This window comes from Nelumbo nucifera, chromosome 4, assembly GCF_055504915.1.
Source record: "Nelumbo nucifera cultivar China Antique chromosome 4, China Antique-T2T, whole genome shotgun sequence".
Lineage (NCBI taxonomy): Eukaryota > Viridiplantae > Streptophyta > Magnoliopsida > Proteales > Nelumbonaceae > Nelumbo > Nelumbo nucifera.
In genome coordinates, this window is record NC_142652.1 from 77,393,681 (window position 1) to 77,414,572 (window position 20,892).

The 20,892-nt window shown below is 40.7% G+C and overlaps 1 protein-coding gene across 1 annotated transcript; it reads right to left on the reverse strand.

Moving 5' to 3' along the window:
* Nucleotides 1–8,645: 8,645 nt before the first annotated feature.
* LOC104605079 (nicotianamine synthase) lies at nt 8,646–10,161 on the reverse strand. The gene has a single exon (XM_010269695.3). The coding sequence runs from the start codon at nt 10,125–10,127 to the stop codon at nt 9,108–9,110; it is 1,020 nt and encodes a 339-aa protein (XP_010267997.1). The 5' UTR covers nt 10,128–10,161; the 3' UTR covers nt 8,646–9,107.
* Between the last annotated feature and the right edge of the window lie 10,731 nt (nt 10,162–20,892).

Sequence of the window (20,892 nt, forward strand, 5' to 3'; positions counted from 1 at the left end):
AACTCTATGTCCACGTCGAGCCAAAGCCTTCGGTAAAGCCCCAGTAACATCGCCAAGACCACCTGTCTTCGACCAAGGAGCGCATTCTGCAGGTACCAATATAATGTTCGTGACATTGTCCCCGGCCAAAGGAGGAGACTTTACAGTTTCATCCTCCGTGCGCTAATCCTTGGGAATAACTACGGCTGTAGGGGCAGCGATCTGCTGTTCGCTGGATGCCTCTGCCCAGTCCGGACGGCGATTGTTTGTGTTGGCAATTCCCTCAGAACTCCTTTCTTTGTTGGAGAGGAATGCTTCCAGCCGGCATCGCAGCTCTCGGACATCTTCCTTGACTTCACAAACCTCCATGTTGGTTTCTACTAGCCTATGTTCCAATTCGTTGATCTTGGATGATAGATGCTCCATATCGCCCGTGACGTTTGTCTCTGATACCAAAATGTTATGGGCTCGCGTGTAGGATCTCGTCACGGGTCGGTCCACGGGGAGAAAACCCTGCTTTCCCTTGCGCCTTCCCTTGCGTGCAAACCCTATTGTGGGAAACCGAATGGGTGATTTGTCCAAGAGACCACCCGAACTTTCCTCACTCTTTTCTTGACTGGAAAACTGAATGCTTTATTTCAACTCGTAGCTCCTTAAATAGGAGATTACAGAAGGGAATTCCTTGTTGGATTTGGCTAGGCTAGGGTAATCCAACTCAAACTCAAACTCCTAATTACCTACTCCTAATAGTAACACAACTCTTACTTAATATAAGATAAGGATAAGGGATAAGTAAGATAAGGGATAAGGGATAAGGGATAAGGGATGGTGAAGCTGGCGGCGAGTTGTGAGCAGAGCTGATGTGGTAAGATAAGTGTGGACCCACCCTGATGAGCTGTCATGTGGGCCCTGCCCTACTGCTGTTGCCGGGCGGTGCGCACATCTCGCGGTGCTGCTGTGGTGCGGTGCGTGCTGCTGCCGTGCGGTGTGTGCTGCGCGCTGCCAGGCGGTGTGTGCTATGTGCTGCCAGGCGTTGCGTGCTGCGCGTTGTCGGCGGTGCGTGCTATTGTGCGGCGCTGCCGGGTGGTGCATGCTATGCGTTGTCGGGTGGCGCGTGCTGCTGTGCGGCCTGCTGTGCGTGCTGCTGCCTATGACTGCACCGCAGTGCGCTGCCGGTCGGTGTGTCCATAACAGGTCGGTGTGAGGCGCCCTGTGTGAGTAACAGATCCGGTCTACTAATACCCCCCCCTCCTAAACCGCATCCTGCCTGAGAATTTGACATCAATCCACGGGTAGGATTTAGTCCACCCCTAGAAATTCTAAATCCACCCTAGGGGTGGAATGAACTATAAAAACCCGCTGCATTTGGTTTGAAGGAAAGAAAGGAAAAGCTAGGTAAGGAAAACTTTATAAACCTTGTATAGGTTTCCCTGCCTTTCCCTATATTTTCCTTCAAACCAAACATAGCCTAAACGTGGTCTTTAGCAATGTTAACGAACATGAATGTTAACATGTGGTACTTAACCTTTAACGTCCAAATCTGAAAATATTTGTTTTTCATTTCATTCCTAATATTAAAAAAAAAAAAGGAAAAACCTTCAAAGTTGAAACCTAACCAAATCAGAAAAGCCTATCATCGTCCTTTCCCCTCTGGTTTCCTTGTGCCCAAACCAAATCAGATAGGGGGCCACACTAATCAAATCAGAACCTATCGTCGAGTGATTAATTACATGGTGTTTGGAAACGTGGACACTTTTTGGGATAGATTTTCAAGAAAAAAATGCTTATGCTTCCAAGTGTTTGATCAACATGCTGTTTGATAAGGTGATTTTCATCACCGTTTTTCATGTATGTGCTGACAGGTAAGCACCACATATGATACACATCAGTCAACCGTTGGGGGAAACGGTTCACCGATGCATGAAACGCCAAATTTGATGTTTCATGTATCGGTGGTCTCGATTTTTTAGGCATACCTGATTTTTTAATAATCGGTTGAATCAAACAATGAAATACATGAACGTTTATTGAAACACCTATATGGATCCGATGTAGCACCATTTTTTTAAAAAACAGCCACCATTCCAAACATCCCCTTAATGATCACAGTCGCACCATCTTGAGTCAGCGAGGCCGAGGGAACTGTACCTACGTAATTTGTTTCCACCTGACAAATTTGGCTATGTTTTCTTTTCATTTAGTTTAGAAAATTAGAATTAATTAGGTTTAGTTAATTATAATGAAGAACTCACTTTGATCTTAGAAATAGAGCTCAGGCATGCATCAATGTTTATGATATTGATAAGAGTATAAGACACGGGGACTCTGTTTATCGACATAATAACCAGGCCTAGATGTCTAGATGATGATGAAATCCCCAAGTAGTAAGTACTCAACTCGGTTAAGAATCCCGTTGATGGCACCCAGACAAAAGGTCAGTCCTGGACAGAAAATCCTACTCCAGGACAGGAAATTTGTGGGCCTTATGGTCTGGCCAGTGGCCACCTTTAGGGCTCATTATCCCTAAACATATTTGAAATTACTAGACCCGACCTATAGTTGCAGTCTTAAATATTGGATTAATAATAATTTGTTAGTAAATTATTTTTAAATAATTAAATAAATAAAAATTTAAAGGTAATAATTTATTTATTTTAATAAAATAAATAAATAAATAAATAAAGGTTTATTGGGATGGGCTGGTTCCTGGTATAGGGTATCTTATACCAGACCTGATCCATTGACAATCCTAAATATTGGACCCGAGAGAGAGAGAGTCGTCTGGTGAGAGAAAAGAAAGAGATGATGACTTTCATTGTTTTTGTTTTATATGGTGGCATGACCATAAATAGTTAGATATTCTGTAATAAATATCAAATGGGAAAAAGTATTATGATTACATTTATCTTATATAATGGTATTATTGTAAATAATTAAAAATTTAATGAAATATTATATAGATATATAGATGTATAGATACTTAGTAGAGAAAAAAATTTTAGAAATTTTTAAGGACAAATTTGAATAACAAAAATTACATCGTGGACGAAAGAAGAGAGTGTGAAACTCTCTATTTTATTATAGGTATATGGATATTCAAACCAGAGACGATATTATTATTATTATTATTATTTCTTTTCTTTTTTTGAGGACATGATTTCCTGGAACATAAATGATTTGCCGATACATTAGACTCTCATCGGGATTTGGGAGACCTTAGATGTGGCATATAGGTTTCAATATTTCTCCTTGTTTCACTGGATTGGTGGATACCCATGATCTATCTACTACCCTGGTGGATCATGATCATCAATGCCTTATCCCAACTATATGGGGTTGACTACATGAATCCTGTTTCGTTAATTCATTCTATATATAGCCATATCCATTGTTAAATTATTACTGCTTAAATCATTTTTTACTATTTCTATTCATCTACTTTTTGGTCTACCCCAAGTTCTTCTATCCCCTTTACTACCCTGGTTGATGAAATGTGGAAAATGTGTCGACTCAAAGAGTTGTTTCATCAGGATGATAGGATGTTCTAGTAGTGGAAATGTTGGAGGGAGGTACAAAGCAAGCCAACCGTATCAATTTCAAATGGGTTATCAGGATATAGTCATTGGGAAATCAATGGCTTAATAAAGTAGGGCTCACCATGTTTAATGAAAATAACACTTAATCCCACCATGAAGAAAGCAAAACTGGATGTGCCAACAGAGGATATATACTTGTTTGGTGTTTGTCATTGAAAAGCAAGTAGCTTGGAAGAATTGGATTTAAACTAGATACATTGAGTGATGGAAATTGAAAACCAAAGTTCAAATTTTGATACGATACACTCTGTATTGGGCGTACCAAATTTTGATACGATACACCCCATAGTATGGGGTCTGTGACAAAGACCTCTCTATATTTTGTTTTGCAACAAAGACCCCCTATACTTTAGCTGTTAGGTCTTTGTAGTTTACCCCATGTGCTTTTTAGTACTGATACGCCTCTACCGATACACAGGGCGTATCAATACTTTCAACCTTATTGGAAACCATGCGCTTCTATAAAATATTAATCCAATTAATCGGTAATAGATGGGATTAATCCAATTAGTTTTCTGATGAGTGACGACTGACTAGGAATTCATAGAATGTTTGTCTGGATCAAATCACCAACAACCAAAAAGAAATTAGACTAGCAACAGCCAACTGGTGTAGTTTAATAGTGTTGAATAGGATTTCATATGCTTGTCAAAGTTGATAATCAAGCTTCATGCCTCCTAATATGGGATGGTCAAAAGCCTGTTACATGCATGGAATGAAAATAATAAAGAAAGGAAGTGTAGCAATCTCAAAGATGCTTTAGTAGATGGAGAAGATAAACTATAATAGATATGGAAGAGCTTTCCACTGGTGCTAGAGAAGTAGAATGAATAAGGCTTTATATTGCTTTGTTTTTGCTTTTATTTAAGGTGTTTCTGTGTATTACATGCATGATTCATAGATAAATAAAGGGAGGTGTCATCCTCATTTGATTTGGTTAAAAATTAAGGTGATTAAATTGTAATTGATAATGTTCTATAGCATGAAAACAAGTCAACACTTTTATGAAAAGTATTATATAGCTTATATATCAAACAGAATGAAAAAGACCTATATTCTAGACAAACTTCATCAACATATATAGCCCTACCAAGGGTTTCGACTATGATATAGAAAAGATATGATATTCGAAAAACAACTGACCAATAAACTGTAATCATAAATATGGCAGCGAATCGGGTGTTATTTATCAAAATTCATGGGTGGGTTTTGATTGGTCAAAACCCATGTCATATCTTTTCTGTATCATAGATTTTCCCCCTAGCAAGAAAAAATATTGTTCATAATAATGCTAATGATCAAACTGTCAATAGCTCTAGAAAGATCTGTAATATGCAATTCCCATTATCGCAAAGAAGGTCAAACAATGAATTGTGAGGTTTATTACAAATAGAGTGAATGAGAGTGATGTCGGAAGCTTAACTAAAAATTTTCCATGCACAACCTACTTATACTTGTAGCTTATGTTTGGTATCATTGCTGTTTCTACCTGAAATGTTTTGGGGTTGATGAATTGAAGCTATTTATGGTTGAAATAGACATACCTTAAAAATACATATGCGAGATACTGTTTCTAGGGGGTGGAATCTAATCATTCTAGTTGAAATAGCTCTCACATGTGGTGTGAGGACAATACATACCTCTCACCAATTTGCATTGATCAACCCAAAATGTTTCAAGTAGAAACAACAATGGTACTAATTAAATACAACCATAATTAGCTCCTGGGAATCCATTTAATGTTATAAGTTTCATTACTTAGTTCATGTAATTGAGTCACTCAATATACTATACTATTTTATTTTGACAATGTTATGTGTACGTAATAGTTATATCAATTACTCAATTGGATGCTACTGAGTATACCCTAGAAATTACTCACACAATCAATGGAAACCACAAGAACATCCTGTAATAAAAAAAATGTACTCTCCTGTCACCTGTGCCAGAACTTAAGAAAATACAAAATATAATGCAAAATGGAAAATACACAAGACTAAACACGGTTAGGTTATTTTTGCCTACATCCATGGATGAATCTCTGCAAAGTCATTATTCTCAATGGAAATATTGGATTTGCACCCAAAATACATTTTCATTGAATTAGGTTTTCCTCCATCTCTCTCCCTAATATATGTACAATTGGGAGTTATGTATGTATATTATGCATAGATACCAAAAATACCCCTGTACAGACAATGTATGGTCAAATTAAAATTTGTTTCCACCCTAGACTCGCCTAGCATTTTTTTCACCCCAACTGTTGGATATTACAACCATGTTTGATTCACTGCTCTGGGCCTCATTCTTTTAATTCTGTTCATTCTAGGCAAGAATGGGCAATAATGAATAACATTAGAGTGTTGGGTTACAAAATTCTTGCCATGGGCTACATTCTTTTTAGAATGAAAAAACAACGCCATAGCACAAAAATTGAGTAGCCTACAACATGAAAAATAATCATGCCCCATCATGCTCATTTTCATTCTTTGAGGAAACTTTGCCTACAAAACTGATGCCATAGATGTTTACTTTTGCGAAAGTACTTTTACAAAAGTATTTTTATGAAAACACTTTTGTAAAAGAAATTTTATATGAAAGAACGTTTACGAAAGCACTTTTGCAAAAGAACTTTTACATGAAAGCACTTTTGTAAAACAACTTTTACATGAAAGCACTTTTATAAAAATACTTTTACACGAAAGACCTTTTACAAAAACACTTTTATAAAAGTATTTTTGCGAAAGTAAAGTATTTTTACGAAAGCACTTTTACATTATATCACTTTTTATAAATGTACTTTTATGAAATCACTGTTATAAAAACACTTTTATGAAAGCACTTTTACAAAATTACTTTACTAAAGCACTTTATAAAAGCACTTTTATGAAAGCACTTTTATAAAAGCACTTTTATGAAAGCACTTTTATAAAAGCACTTTTATGAAATAATTTTTATAAAAGCACTTTTATGAAAGAACTTTTATGAAAGTACTTTTATGAAAGCACTTTTGTGAAAGTACTTTTACAAAACATCTAAGCCAACCGGTGAACATTGACTGTTGGAGACCTAGGCTGCCAGTTTATGAATACCGACACTTTTTTTTTGGATAATGAAAATGAGCAACATAGGACACTTGTCAGTCTGAAAAGAATTCATTTTTAGGAAAAAAGTGTTTGGTTCATAGCAATATTTTCTCATTCTGCCTATTTTTACCCATTCTTGTCCATTTTAGAATTTTATCTTGGGTAAGAATGAGAAAGAATGAGAATTGGACCAAACATGGCCTACACTTCCACAAGGAATGTGTTTGACAGAGTATACACTACTCAAATTTTGCATTGTTTTGGGCCTAGGGCTCCATTACCTTAGACTCTCCAGCATTTTTTGTCCTAACCACTATATACTAGTAGGGGTTTGTGCTCACGTTTGGCTCATAAAACCCTCTCCATTGTACCCCATTTTTCTTGTAACAGGTCGCTTGAAATGTAAGACATTTATTCATCAGGGTGAATGCATGGCAACATGAACACAGTGGCAAAGATTGAAAATGAAACACAGAATGCACAAGCTCTCTCTCTCTCATACTGTTCCTTTCTCTCCTCCCCCTCGATTATTAGAGGAAATCAAGGGAAGTATGGCAGCCTGATCCTCTCCGAAGGGTATATAGTGCAGCCTGATTGAGAAGCTATCAAGAAACTTGTTGAGCATCATGGGAATATGTGATTGTGTGTTGAGACACAAAGTGCAACAAAAGACAGCAGTTAGGTGAAACAATGAAACTCCAATATAACCTCTCAGATCCCCTTTCTTCCCATTTTTCCCACAATAAACATAATTCAATAGTCTGATCAGGTTCCGGACACCAAACATAGGAGGAAAGAACAAAGATCACCTACTACAAAAATTTACCTCTAGTCATGAAGGAATTATCTTGCTAGCAAAAACCAGTAATACAACCCCCTCATATATATAGCAAGATTAATTAATCTGCAGAAGCATGAACTGGTGACTGAATTTCATCGCATCTGGGCACTACAATTACAAAAGAAAAATCTATCAGGAATGTGAATTTGGTAAATCCATGTGAACATTAATAAGCTAACGAACAACATTGTGTTTCAATAATGAAAGAGAAAGCCTGGGGCCAGCATCTGCATATATAGTAATTGCTCCCATACAAGCATCTGGTTTAAAGGAAATAGAGATAAGAAAAAAGAAAAACATATAGTTACCATAATTGAAATTTGGATGGATGCATTAGTGCTCATATTCGAGAAAGCTATCAGAAACTGCTGCACATTTGAAGATATGAAGGGCAGTAACAACATTGAGAATCCAGGTTGTGATTAATAAGAAAAACCATGAACATCAACAAACAAGGAGAAATTAACTACCAGAAGACGAAAATCTATAAATATTTTAGGTCATACCCAATGATACATGTGTGTATTCTTGCCCAGAACATTTGAGCTTAGCCAGTATTCTCAACTAAAATCTTAGAACTTCACAAGTGAAAAAGAAGACATGAGTAAGTGAACAACAATGGTTTTCATTGGTAGCAGAAGGAATTAATGAAAGGGATTGAAGTCCCAAAGGAATCTACGGCTGCAACCATAACTTATCCACAGAGAATTATTGTAAGCCACCTACGTAGAAATCAAAGGGAGGTTGAAAATTGTAGTTTTGAACTATAGAGGATATGATCTGATAAGGTAGCTAGGTTAATAATTGTATCATATATAGTCTTAACTTTACTCAAAAACTGTGGCAATAAAGCAGTGGATGGAAAAGAAAAAAAAATCAAGGCATCAACACATACAGAGTGTAGGCATGTAGTTCGGCTGTTGTCTGCTTTCGGATATCCCCAAGTCTTAAGCTTCTGGGTCACTGAATCAAAGTCAAACTAAGATCCGAGGAGGGTTGAATGGATGAATTCCCCATGAATAATCCAGTAAATTTGTTGCAAGTGTACGTGAGAACACTATGTATTAATTGGTATTGAAAATTAAAATCCTTCTGAACGTTTTCTTTTTCTAATTGATCAGTCTTAACACAATGAAAATAACAGCAAATACATGGCACAAGTTCTTTAATATATTTGTTTCATCACATATGACATATCCATATTCATTCTTCCATACACAAAAAGCATTCATTACATCATGCATGGGGATGCAACATGATGCATCCATGCTAGAAAATGCACTTAATCATATATATAGAACATCGATCGATCTTGTTTTGTTTCTTCAAAAGCAAAAGAAAGCTAAAGAAAGGAAAATTTCAGTACATATAGCAACTGGGTGTTTTATTTCTTTAGACGACGACATAGGACATAACTCATATATAAGATGCAAATGAAGACACAACATACACTCTCAGGAAACTTGACGATGCAAATCCATAGTGATCAGTTAGACAAGACAAGTATATATGTATATATGAAGCAATTAGCTCAGGGAAGGGCACTAATTTCAACTGGGTTTTTACTGATGGAAGAGAGAAGATGATCAAGGGATGAGACAGAGCTCAAGAAAGTTGCTCCTCGACGGCCAGTTCTTCAATCATGTTCCCATGGTTGAGGGGATTGAAGGCTTCGATCTCAGAACATTTACTAGGGAAGATGATGGAGCCTGCAACTGCTAGGCCCTGCTGGTCCAGTGAATGGACGATGGGCTTATTGTTTGTGTATTTACGGGCAATAACAACCGAATTTATGACCTCGTCAGTTGGGTGAAAGACGGACAACACCTCAAAGCCGTGGAGATCGTCAGGATCCACAACAGGGTAGAGGAAAGCTCGAGCACCATGGGCGCTCCTCAGCATCAAGAGGGATCCAGGGGCCATGTGCTTGGCCAGGTGATCGATGATTCGAGTCTTCTCCTGCTTGTCCATGCCCACCAGAGCTGCCAAGAAGACAACATCGTAGTCCCGGAGGCTACTGGAGACAGTCATGATATCAGTAGTGTGAAAGAACATTCGGTTTGATAAATCAGAATCAGAGGAGACCAGGCGATGGGCCAGGGAGTTGGCCGACGGGTCGATGTCATAGTTGTGGAAGGTGGCGGTCCTGAGGTGAAGGGAGGCCAAAACAATGGAGGTTAGAGGAAGGGGACCAGATCCCACAAAGGCGACCTGAGTGGGAAGATGAGTGCAGTGGCCGGTGAGTATGTTGAACTCAAGTTGGCTGAGCTTAAGGTAGTTGTTATAGTAAGGGAAGATGTTGAGGTGGTGAATAGGGTTGTCACCACTGAATCCTAAGATGGTGGAGTAATGGCTTTCCAGGAGGCCCTCAGCTTCCCCACACAGTCTAATGAGCTTGGACCGAATGTCCTGCACGTTCTCACACAACTTGTCGACATCAATGGAGCTTTCTGGTATGCATGTGAGCACAAGCTGTGTGAAGAGAGTGTTGACATCCTTGGATGGCTTTAGGGACTCCAGCTTGGAGATCTGGTGGTAGATCTCACATATCTTTTGTACCAATGTCTCTTCCTCGCAGCCCATGTCGACACTATGAGGATAGAGTCTCTCAAAGATGACCGACATGCACTGCTCTTCCTGCTTAGAGACACCCTCCAGCACCCCCGAAGAGTCTTTATTTATTCACACTTGCGGGGCCCAGAGAGAGAGAGAAAGGGATTAATTAATTTTGGGTATTATAAGCCCCCACGGCACCATGTTCATCATTTTTCTTTTAGGGTTAAAAGACCTAGTTAGTGATTTATATTTTGAGAGAGAGAGAGATTAAGGGGGAAGTTGTTTAATTGTTTAGCATCTATGTGTATACTATTTTTTCCCAAAGATTCCCAAAACCACTCCTCTTAATCCTTTCTCAAAATTATCAAGAGAAGTGTGTTTTGGGTCCTTTGGGAATCTTTTAAAAAGAAGAAGGTAATTGACCCACTATGTTCCCAATGGCTCTAATGTCGAGACACTGGGTCAAGTGGGATAATGAGGTCTATAATGGACCATTTTATGTGGTGTTTGATTTCAAGGTGGTTTTCGCTGTGTGGAGATATGCTAGTTATTACTTATTGCCGGGGTCCATTGCTGGATATTGATCGAATAAGAATGCAAGTCAAGTTGGATTGGAGATTTGTCAAATTTTTAATGGGTATAAACCTAAACTTGGGCTTTGAAAATTTTAAAGCCGGGCTGTAACATGGTTAAGTGGTTAACTAAAAATCAATAATAAATAAAACATTACAAATGGGGTCTCATACCCATATAGGATTCAAACACTTGACGCATCAAGACCTGAATGGGGAGTTGAGATGAGTTCAAATCTGCTGACCACAACAGATTGCTAGTCATGCTCATCCAGCCGCATGTTGAGAGTACAACAACTGGTGTTTCATATGTGCAGCTGTGTGGATGTGGCTAGCAATGTGTTGTGGTCAGGGTCAGTAGATTCGGACTCAGTTGAGATTCCTCTCTCTTTATGTGTGTGTGTGTATGTATGCAATTACCAAGATGTTTCAATGGTCATTTTTTTTGGACTTTCGGAGTTTATTCTTAAAGTGCCAAATTCATACATAGACAACCTGACCTAAAACACTATCTTTGAGCATGTAAACACAAACTACATATAATATTTAGAAAGGGGTTTATTTGGAATTCACATCTACACCCCACAGAGGGTGCCCCACAAATGCCCCACATGCAGCATATCCCAACCATGTATCGGGAGCATCTCCAATTGACAAATTCGAGAGATGTTTCCAATGCATGCTGAGATGTGCACGTAGGGCGTTTGTGAGGCGCATATATGATCTTGTTTATTTGGGGACTTAGCAATTGATCCCATTAATAGGTAACCAGCAGGTCCGATGTGTTTTGATGTTGCTGTTTGCCTTATTCAACAATGCAACAATTAGAGTATGTTGAAATGATGTACTCTGTTGCTAGTAGTCAACTACTAGTAGTATACTATTCCTAGCAATCAACTACTAGACGAAGCTTGTTCCTAGTAGTCGACTACTAGATGCAGAGTGTTTCTCTAGTACTAGAGGAAGATTATTCCTAGTAGTTGATTATTAAACAAAGAGATTTACTTGTAGTCGACTACTAGGGTACTGTTGTACTTTCTCTCTTTTATTTTGTCCCTTAATAAATATTGGCACCACCAGCACAGCAGCACTGTCTTTTAACTCCAAATCTTCTCTTCTCTCCCTTTTTTTCTCTTCTAACAGCAGTAACGTGAAGTGAGTATAAGCCTAAACAACTAGAAATAAACATTTTGGTAAGAATAAATTCTGATGTGGCACTTAATATATTTTGATTTTGATTTTTGAAATTATACTATATTTAGGATGTGACACCCATTTTAAGTCTAATGGGTTTTGCAATACGCCTCATCAATTAAACTGGGCGTTTGAACAACGCCATTGCTCACCATTTACAGACTTTTCAAAAAGTGATGATTCTGCAGTCGGCCCCTTCATGAAATCTAAGGCAACCATTACATTTACTTGTTATGGTGAACCCGGTGTTAGTAAATAGCTTCTTTCGTCGACCACCTCCCTCTCTCTCATGTATAGTTGACGTGACTAATGCATACAATAGAAACAACGAATTAAGTCGTCTTTGTACAAAGGAAAAAGGCTGAAAAGGCTTTGATGCCGATCGATTAATTTTAGGTTATGTTTGGTTTGAAGGAAAAAAATAGGGAAACTTTTACAAATTTTGTATAAGTTTTTTTTTTCCTTCCTTTCCCTACCTTTCTCTACCTTTTTTTTTTTCAAACAAAACATAGCCTTAATAATAATCGCCTTAACAATATGTTTGAAGTTAAAACTTAAAAACCCAACCAATGGGTTGGCTTGCAATCAGGCAAATTAGTTGGAATAATGTTGGAGTAGATAATTTCTCCATAATCAAGGCATTCAATTGAAACTAGTTGATTAAAATGCTGTCTTGTATTTTTATATTTTTTATCTTTCATTAATTGTAAATTTTATTATTCCCATTATGTTTTTACATTTCTCTTGAAGAATTAGAGCAGAATAGATAAAATGAAGAAGATATATTCATGATAAATTTATCTCTCCATGAATTTAACATACATATACAGAGTTATTCCCAATATGCTGGTGGATGCCAATGCTTTTTGGGTGTGCACACAGAATTCTGTGAGTAGGGAATCCAGGCTCATATGAAACAGTGTTGGGCAGTCAACGTCAGAAAAAATGACTGTTAGAGATGCAAATATAGAGATGAATGAGTGGAAAAAAAAGATATGATTAAAGATACACTTATTTGAATGAACCTAAAATAAGGGCTTTATATCAGAATGATTGGTCAATGAAAAGAAGACCATCTACAGCACCGACTATGGGAAGATGTGATAAGTACAATGAAAAGGGTATAGAGCTAGTGCAAACCACAAAGAATAAGAGTTAAGAGTTACATAAAGTCATTGTTTTCTAGAACTATTCATATGCCAATTGATAGTTATTCTTAAGGTTTTTGCTTTTTAAAATTGGACCATACAGGGGACTATTTTAGGGTTCAGTTTTTGGGTCAAACAGTTTAATCGTCCAATTCAAACGGATAGTACAAAAAAACAGCCAAAAAAATGTTATCCGGGTCAATGGTTCGACCGCCTAAATTAATAATTCGTTGACTAAATCAACGGTTTTTGACCAAAAAACAATTTAAAAAAAAAACGGAAATCAATTCCCAATTTTTCGGATCCGACCATCTGGTCTGGTGGTCTGGTTTTGAAAACCATGACTATTCTTTTTAAAAGTGATCTTTTATCCCCATTAATTTCATCCTCAACAATTTAACTACTATTTTAGTGGATATTCGACAACATGCATGGTTGGTTTCTTTTACTTTTTGATAAGAGAACAATTACCACACAGAGTTAGGGGGTGTTTGCCAACGTGTGTGGTTTTATTTTTTAACACCAAAAAAAAAATGCCACCATCACCAATGGTTCTGTTTTGGTTGACATGGCAACTGTATTTGTTTTAAAAATACAAAATCTTACATACTGGTGAACAGCCCCTTAGTTGATCAACTAGGTTGAGATGATTCAATTTCCAAGTAGAAGCTGAACTGGCAACCTTAGAGCGGTCAACATTTTTGCCACATCATCAGAATTTCTTTACACGGAAAACACCACAGTAGGTGTCTGCCATGTGGCTAAAGAGCAATATTATTTGTGCATTTTTGAAGTGAAATTTTGAAACTTCCAACAGTTGGGATTCTGAGGAGAGGGGTCCATCACACTGTGGAGAATATTTGCAGCAAAGCTTAGAGCACCGAAAGTGTCATCGATCTAAATTGGTTGCCAAGCTCTAGCTAATATGACAACCGTTCTCATTAAGGTGGTGGGTTCACCTTTTTACGAGTAGATTCAGGTCGCAGGATCATGATTCATGCCGATAGAAGGTTCTATAAGACTTTTAAGTAGATGACAAAGAGGTGCATATGCTGTGAGATCTCCCCATCCCTATTTGAAACTTGCAAAAGGCTAAAATAATCATTCAAGAGGAACACCCAAGGCTAAAATAATAACCATTTGTATTGTATAGCTTCTTTATCGGGAAAGAAAAAAAGAAAAATACTTCATTCAGGTTTTTATTCAAACATAGAGAGGGCCTTTCATTAGCAAAACATTCACAGTTTGTGATGCTTATTGATCAAAGTGTCATTGCTGTCTTGTCACTTGTCAGTTTTCAAATAATGTGCCCTAATCAATCAGAATGCCTCAAGCATGGAGCACTCCATGCCAATTTCTTTAGAGCATTTTTCACACAGCATACATTGCCAGAAAAGGCTTTGACCAATCACAAATCCCTTTCAATTTTGATAAAAGCCATTTGATTGGTTGAGTGGTTGTAAGTTTTTGTGAATTTAAAATATTTCCCATCATAGATTTCAAATGTGCCACCTATCCCATTCTTATCGGGTCATAAATTTATAGACCTGATCCGATTGAACCCATAGTTTATTTTCTTTTTTTTAATGATTAATTGGGACCAGATAGGTTGAGTGACCAATTGGATAAGAGTTGTCACCCATGACAACACCATCTTTTATTTTATATATTCCTATTATTTGAAGTAGATTCCCTTATCTTATGTTCTTTCACACGGTATAGGCTTGTCATAGGATAGGATTTGTGATTTCAAAGTCTAAGTAAAAGTCCCAATTTTCGGATTTGGGGCAGTTCATATGTCATGACATTCGTATATGCCACATGGAAGCATATATAAATGCTACATTATATTTGATTATTGGATTAATGACATGTAGATGTATATTGCAATCGTGCCTCCACTGCTTTGTCGGTCGTCCTTTCTGTCTCCCGAGCTCTTAGCAATTCCAATGCCTAAAGACTTCAAGATGCCTTCCTTAGATAAGTACGATGGGTCGTTCGACCCAATGACTATGTGGACTCTTTCCAGTCTCAGATGCATCTAGCTAGGGCTGATGAGTCTTGTATGTGTGTGGCCTTCTCCAATATGTTCAAAGGGGTAGTTCGCACCTGGTACCAAAATCTCACACCGGGCTCCATCAAAAGCTGGTCCCAATTCGAAGACTTATTTACCTCGCGCTTCATCACTAGCAAGAAGTGCCCGAAGTCACAGGAAAGCCTTCTCAACGTAGTTCAGAGGGAAGGAGAATCGATCAGAAGCTATATTAAGCGCTTCAACGACACCAGCCTACAGATACCAGACCTCGACCCAGCGGCAAGACTCACTGCAGCGAATAAAGGAATAACCCACAAGGAGTTTAAATGGCATGTGGTGGCCAATAAACCCAAGGATATCACCAAATTCCTTAAGCTAGCCGATCAGTTTATCGGTACTAAAGAAAAAATCAATCAGAAGGCCAACAACCCACCAACAGAAAGGAGAAAAAGAGACAATGAAGAAACAAGTAATGGCGGACAAAAAAGAAGGAAGTGCAAGTCCCCGAGCAGGGGAAGAAACAAATCTAGAAGCCGGTCTCCCTCGCGAACTCGCAAATCAGGCCGGCGCTCCAGAACCTCACCTGTCAAAAAAATGAACTACATGCCATTGAACGCTAAGCGAGGAGAAATCCTAATAGCCATTAAAGGCTCCCCTTTTGTCAAATGACCTCCCAGGTTAAGGGGAGATCCTGCAACAAGGAACCGAAACGTCAATTGTCATTTCCATAGAGACCACGGACACAGCACAGAGAATTGCAGGAACCTCCGTGACGAGATCGAGGAACTTATTTGCCGCGGATACCTAAAGAATTTCATACAGCGAGAAGAGAGAGGCCAAGCAGATCCTGCAACAAGGAACCGAAACGTCTACTGTCATTTCCATAGAGACTACGGGCACAACATAGAGAATTGCAGGAACCTCCATGACGAGATCGAGGAACTTATCCGCTGTGGATACCTAAAGAATTTCATACAGCGAGAAGAGAGAGGCCAAGCAGATCGGCAAACAAATTGACAGGGGGACCAGAGAAGGAATGCCCCCGAGACCAGCACGCAGAACGAGCAACCGCTACGACAGTTGCCCGAGGAAAAACCGATCCGCGGGGTAATTAACATGATTACTGGCAAGTCCATCATCGCAGGGTGTACATCAGCAACTGGGAGGACCTTAGTCCGTGAGCTAGAAAATGAAGAGCAAAGCCAGTCAAAGCGACCTCAGCTTGAAGAACCAATATACTTCACAGAGGACGATGCACGTGGGATCCAGTACCCTCATGACGATGCCCTAGTGGTAAAAATGAGAATCAACGACTTCGAAGTGAAGCGCATCCTGGTGGACTCAGGTAGCTCGACGGATATATTATTCAAGGAGACTTTTGACAAGCTACAGCTACAATAGAGCGATCTCAAACCGGCAGACACTCCTTTGGTAGGCTTCAGCGGCGAGGAGGTCAGACCTCTCGGACGAGTCACGGTAACCGTAGAGGCCAGCACGTGGCCAAATATCGCGAGGTTTGAGCACACATTCCTGGTGGTCGTGACTCCCTCTCCCTATAACGCCATAGTAGGTCGACCCATCACGCATGTCCTACGTGCGATAGTATCCACCTACTATCTGGCGATGAAGTTTCCAACTGACTATGGAGTAGGAGTTGTGCGAGGTGACCAGCTCGAATCTCGTAAATGCTACGTAGCTGCTCTCAAAGGGAAAGCGAAGCTAGCGGATGATGTCGAGCTCAAGCGACCAGCGGAATATGCCGATGAGCGAGCTGCCCTGATAGAGGAGACGGTCCACATTCCTGTCTTAGCTGACGACCCGACCAAGAGTCTCCAGATCGGTGCCTCGATCAACAAACCACTCCGCTCCCAACTAGTAAGTTTTCTTCTCAAAAACTTGGATATTTTTGCTTGGTCCGCGGCAGAAATGCCTGAAATAGACTCCAAGATTCTAACTCACAAATTGAATACCGACCCCTTAGTCAGGCCAGTAAGATAGAAGAAGCGCAACTTTGCCCCAGAACGTTGGAGGGTAGTCGATGAAGAAGTTGGGAAGGTCCTCGCGGTAGGCTTCATCAGGGAAGTCCATTACCCGAGCTGGGTGGCTAACCCAGTTCTGGTGAAAAAGGCCAATGGCAAGTGGTGCATGTGCGTCGATTATACTGACCTTAATAGAGTCTGCCCGAAAGATAGCTTCCCGCTACCCAAGATCGACCGCGTAGTGGACGCGACCTCAAGGCATGAGTTGTTGAGATTCCTGGACGCCTATTCCAGTTACAACCAGATTAGGATGGACCCTGCCGACGAAGAGAAAATTGCTTTTATAATTGAGCTCGGGTTGTACTGTTACAAGGTCATGACCTTCGGATTAAAAAATGTCGGGGCAACTTTCTAGTGCCTTGTAAATAAGATTTTTGGGCCGCTGATTGGCCATAAAATAGAGTGTTATGTAGATGACATGGTCGTGAAGACCCAATTGTCAAATTCTTTATTAAATGATTTAAGGTGTGTTTTTCAAATTTTGCGAAAATACAACATGAAGTTAAATCCAAACAAGTGTGTCTTCGGAGTCACCTTGGGTAAATTCCTAGGCTATATAGTCAACCAACGTGGCATCGAAGCCAACCCAGAGAAAATAAGGCCATCCTATATATGAGACCACCTCACAAGATAAAAGAGGTTCAGAGGCTGATTGGCCGGATAGCCGCCCAGAGCCGCTTCATATCCAAATCGGCAGACCGGTGCTTACCCTTTTTTAAAGCCATAAAAAAGAGTAAGGACTTTGAATGGATTGAAGAATGCCAGCTCACCTTCAATGAGCTGAAAAGATACTTAGGTACCACCCCAGTTTTAACCCAACCCGAGGAAGGGGACGTATTAAAACTATACCTCTCTACGAGTGATGAGGTGGTTAGCTCGATACTAATCAAAGAAGTAGATCGGGTCCAACGACCCATCTACTATGTTAGTAAAATTTTGCAGGATGCAGAAACCAGGTACCCGGAGATCGAGAAATTAGCATACGCGCTAATCATAGCAACTCGCAAGCTTTGTCCGTATTTCCAGGCCCACTATCGCCGTCCTCACCAACAAACATCTGAGGCAGATTCTACTCAAACCCGAGGTGTCTAGGAGATTGACGAAGTGGTCCATCGAGTTGAGCGAGTACAATATCCGGTATGAGCCTCGGCCAGCAATCAAAGCCCAAGTCTTGGCCGATTTTGTAGTGGAATGCATGTTCAACACTGCAACCCCCGAGCTGTCTGAGCTCGATGACACGACGGGAGCTTCAACCAGCGCAACACTAGTCCCGGTTAGAGTAGGACTGACCTGGAACGAGGAGCCTTGGATTCTCCATGTCGACGACTCGTCCAACCAGTAGGGAAGTTGTGCAAGACTGATTCTGTATGGCCCGAGCGAGGTGAAGCTGGAATACGCTCTTCGATTTGGATTCGCGGCATCAAACAATGAGGCGGAGTACGAAGCATTGGTCTCCGGGTTAACCCTAGCAAGGGAAAAGAAGGCAAAGCACCTCGTCATATGTAGTGACTCATAGCAAGTGGTCAACCAAGTCACCAGTGAGTACGAATCCCGTGACCTCACTATGGCTGCTTACTTGGCCAAAGTCAGAGAGATCCTACGCGGCTTCGTCTCTTACTTCATCAGATAGATTCCGAGGTCCGAGAACGCTGAGGCCGACGCCTTGTCCTGATTAGCTAGCACAAGCAGTAACACCATGCGGACCGTGTACATAGAGGACTTACCTCGGCCTAGCATTCTCGGGGGGGCAGAAGAGGTCGCTCCTGTATCACAAGCAGAACCGAGCTGGATCTAGGGCTGTTCATAAGAAGACCCAACCTGATCAATCCGACCCAACCCGAGTTGGTTGGGTTTTCTTTAGCACCAGTCGTTTTCGGGTTATAAAAAATCATAAACCTGATCAATCACACATGAAAACCGAAACCGACCCAAACCGAACCGACTTAGTAGTTAGTTCCTAGTTAGTAGTTACAACCTACTTAGTTCCTACTTAACTAAGTTGTCTCTATCCTAGTTACAACCTAACTTTAAGTTAGGTTGTACAGCAACTAAGTCAACACTAAGTAGAGCCGACTGACCCAAACTGACTCAAAAGGGTCGGTTTCGGTTTCAATTTTAGGTAACCCGACTAGGTCGGGTCGGTTGGAAAAACATCAGTAAACCGACCCACCCCGACCCGTGAACAGCCCTAACTGGATCGAACCACTCGTAAGTTATCTGCTTCACGGGACCCTACCTGCAGAACGCAATGCGGCCTGAAGGGTAGAGCACTAGTTAGCTAAGTACGTCCTTATAGGCAGACAGCTGTACAGAAGGTCTTTTACACTCCCCTACCTGCGCTGCTTGCGACCCTCAGAGGCCGAGCATGTACTCCATGACACCCATGAAGGCTTGTGTGGCAGACACTTGGGGGGTAGGGCTCTTGCACAAAAAGCATTACGGCAAGGCTATTATTGGCCCACAATGAAGGTAGATGCACTCGAGCTCGTTAAGAATTGAAATATCTTAACGAACTGAAATATCTCACTAGTCACTGCCGACATTTCTAGTGTGATAGGTGTCAGAGGCACGCCAACATTCACCATCAACCCGTTGCCGAACTGAAATATCTCACTAGCCCATGGCCCTTCGCATAGTGGGAAATCGACATCCTTGGCCCTTTCCCGCCAGCAACAGAGCAGAGGAAGTTCTTGGTTGTAGCAGTAGACTACTTTACGAAGTGGGTGGAAGCCGAACCTTTGATACGATCACAACCTGCAGCATACAAAATTTCTTTTGGAAAGATATAGTATGTCGCTTCGGGTGACCTCGGGTGCTGATATCCGACAATGGGAAGTAGTTCGAGGATATCAAGTTTCAAAACTGGTGTGCCAAAATGGGAATTCAACAGAATTTCACCTCGGTGGAACACCCTCAGGAGAACGGGCAAGCGGAAGTAACTAATAGGGCAATACTTCGCGGGTTGAAAGCTCGCTTAGCCCGAGCCAAGGGATTGTGGGTGGACGAACTACCCAATGTCCTTTGGGCCTACCAGACCACTGTCAAAACTGCCTCAGGTGAAACGCCCTTCAACCTTACGAACTGCCCACTGTACTTACGTTACGATTGGAGGCCTACGATGAGGAGGCGAATAATGATGAGCTTCGTACTAACCTAGACCTGGTAGAAGAGGTACAAGACCTGGCTTACATTGAAACCGCACCTTACCAACAAAGACTAGGTCAGTACTATAACGCCCGGGTTAGAAAACGACACTTCCGCGTTGGCAACCTGGTTCTTCGGAAGGTTATGGTACCTAAGCTCGGCGTTGGTAAGCTCGGACCGAATTGGGAAGGTTTGTACCGAGTAAGACGTATGAGCTCGAGACTTTGGAAGGGAAGTAGGTACCTCGAGCATGGAATATCGACAACCTGAGAAGGTACTACATGTGACCACCGAACTGGTAAAAAAGGGTGACCGAACTGGAGAGAGGACTGCGAGTCACTCCCAGAAGCCTAAGCCATGGCACCGAGCTGACAGAAGACCTCAGCACTGCGATAAGTCCTAATCGCTTCTTTAGCATAAGTAGACAAATCCTAGTCGCCTCTTCGGCATAGGCATACAAGTCCTAGTCGCCTCTTCAGCATAGGCAGACCGATCTTAGCCGCCTGTGAGATATAGATAGCTCGGGGGCAAACCCTACGGTGTCTAATTCACCTTGGCGTACAACAACAGGTTAATCCCACCCAGAGTCAAGCTCGTTAGCTCGACACTTAGGGATAACCAACACTTAGTGACCCAGGCATAGACAGATCGGGTATGTACCCTACGGTGTCTGTTCGCCCTGGTATACAATAATGAGATTAT

What these genes read in the sequence shown, in the direction of transcription:
- LOC104605079 (XM_010269695.3), bottom strand. Translation starts at nt 10,127, where the DNA reads ATGTCGGTCATCTTTGAGAGACTCTATCCTCATAGTGTCGACATGGGC.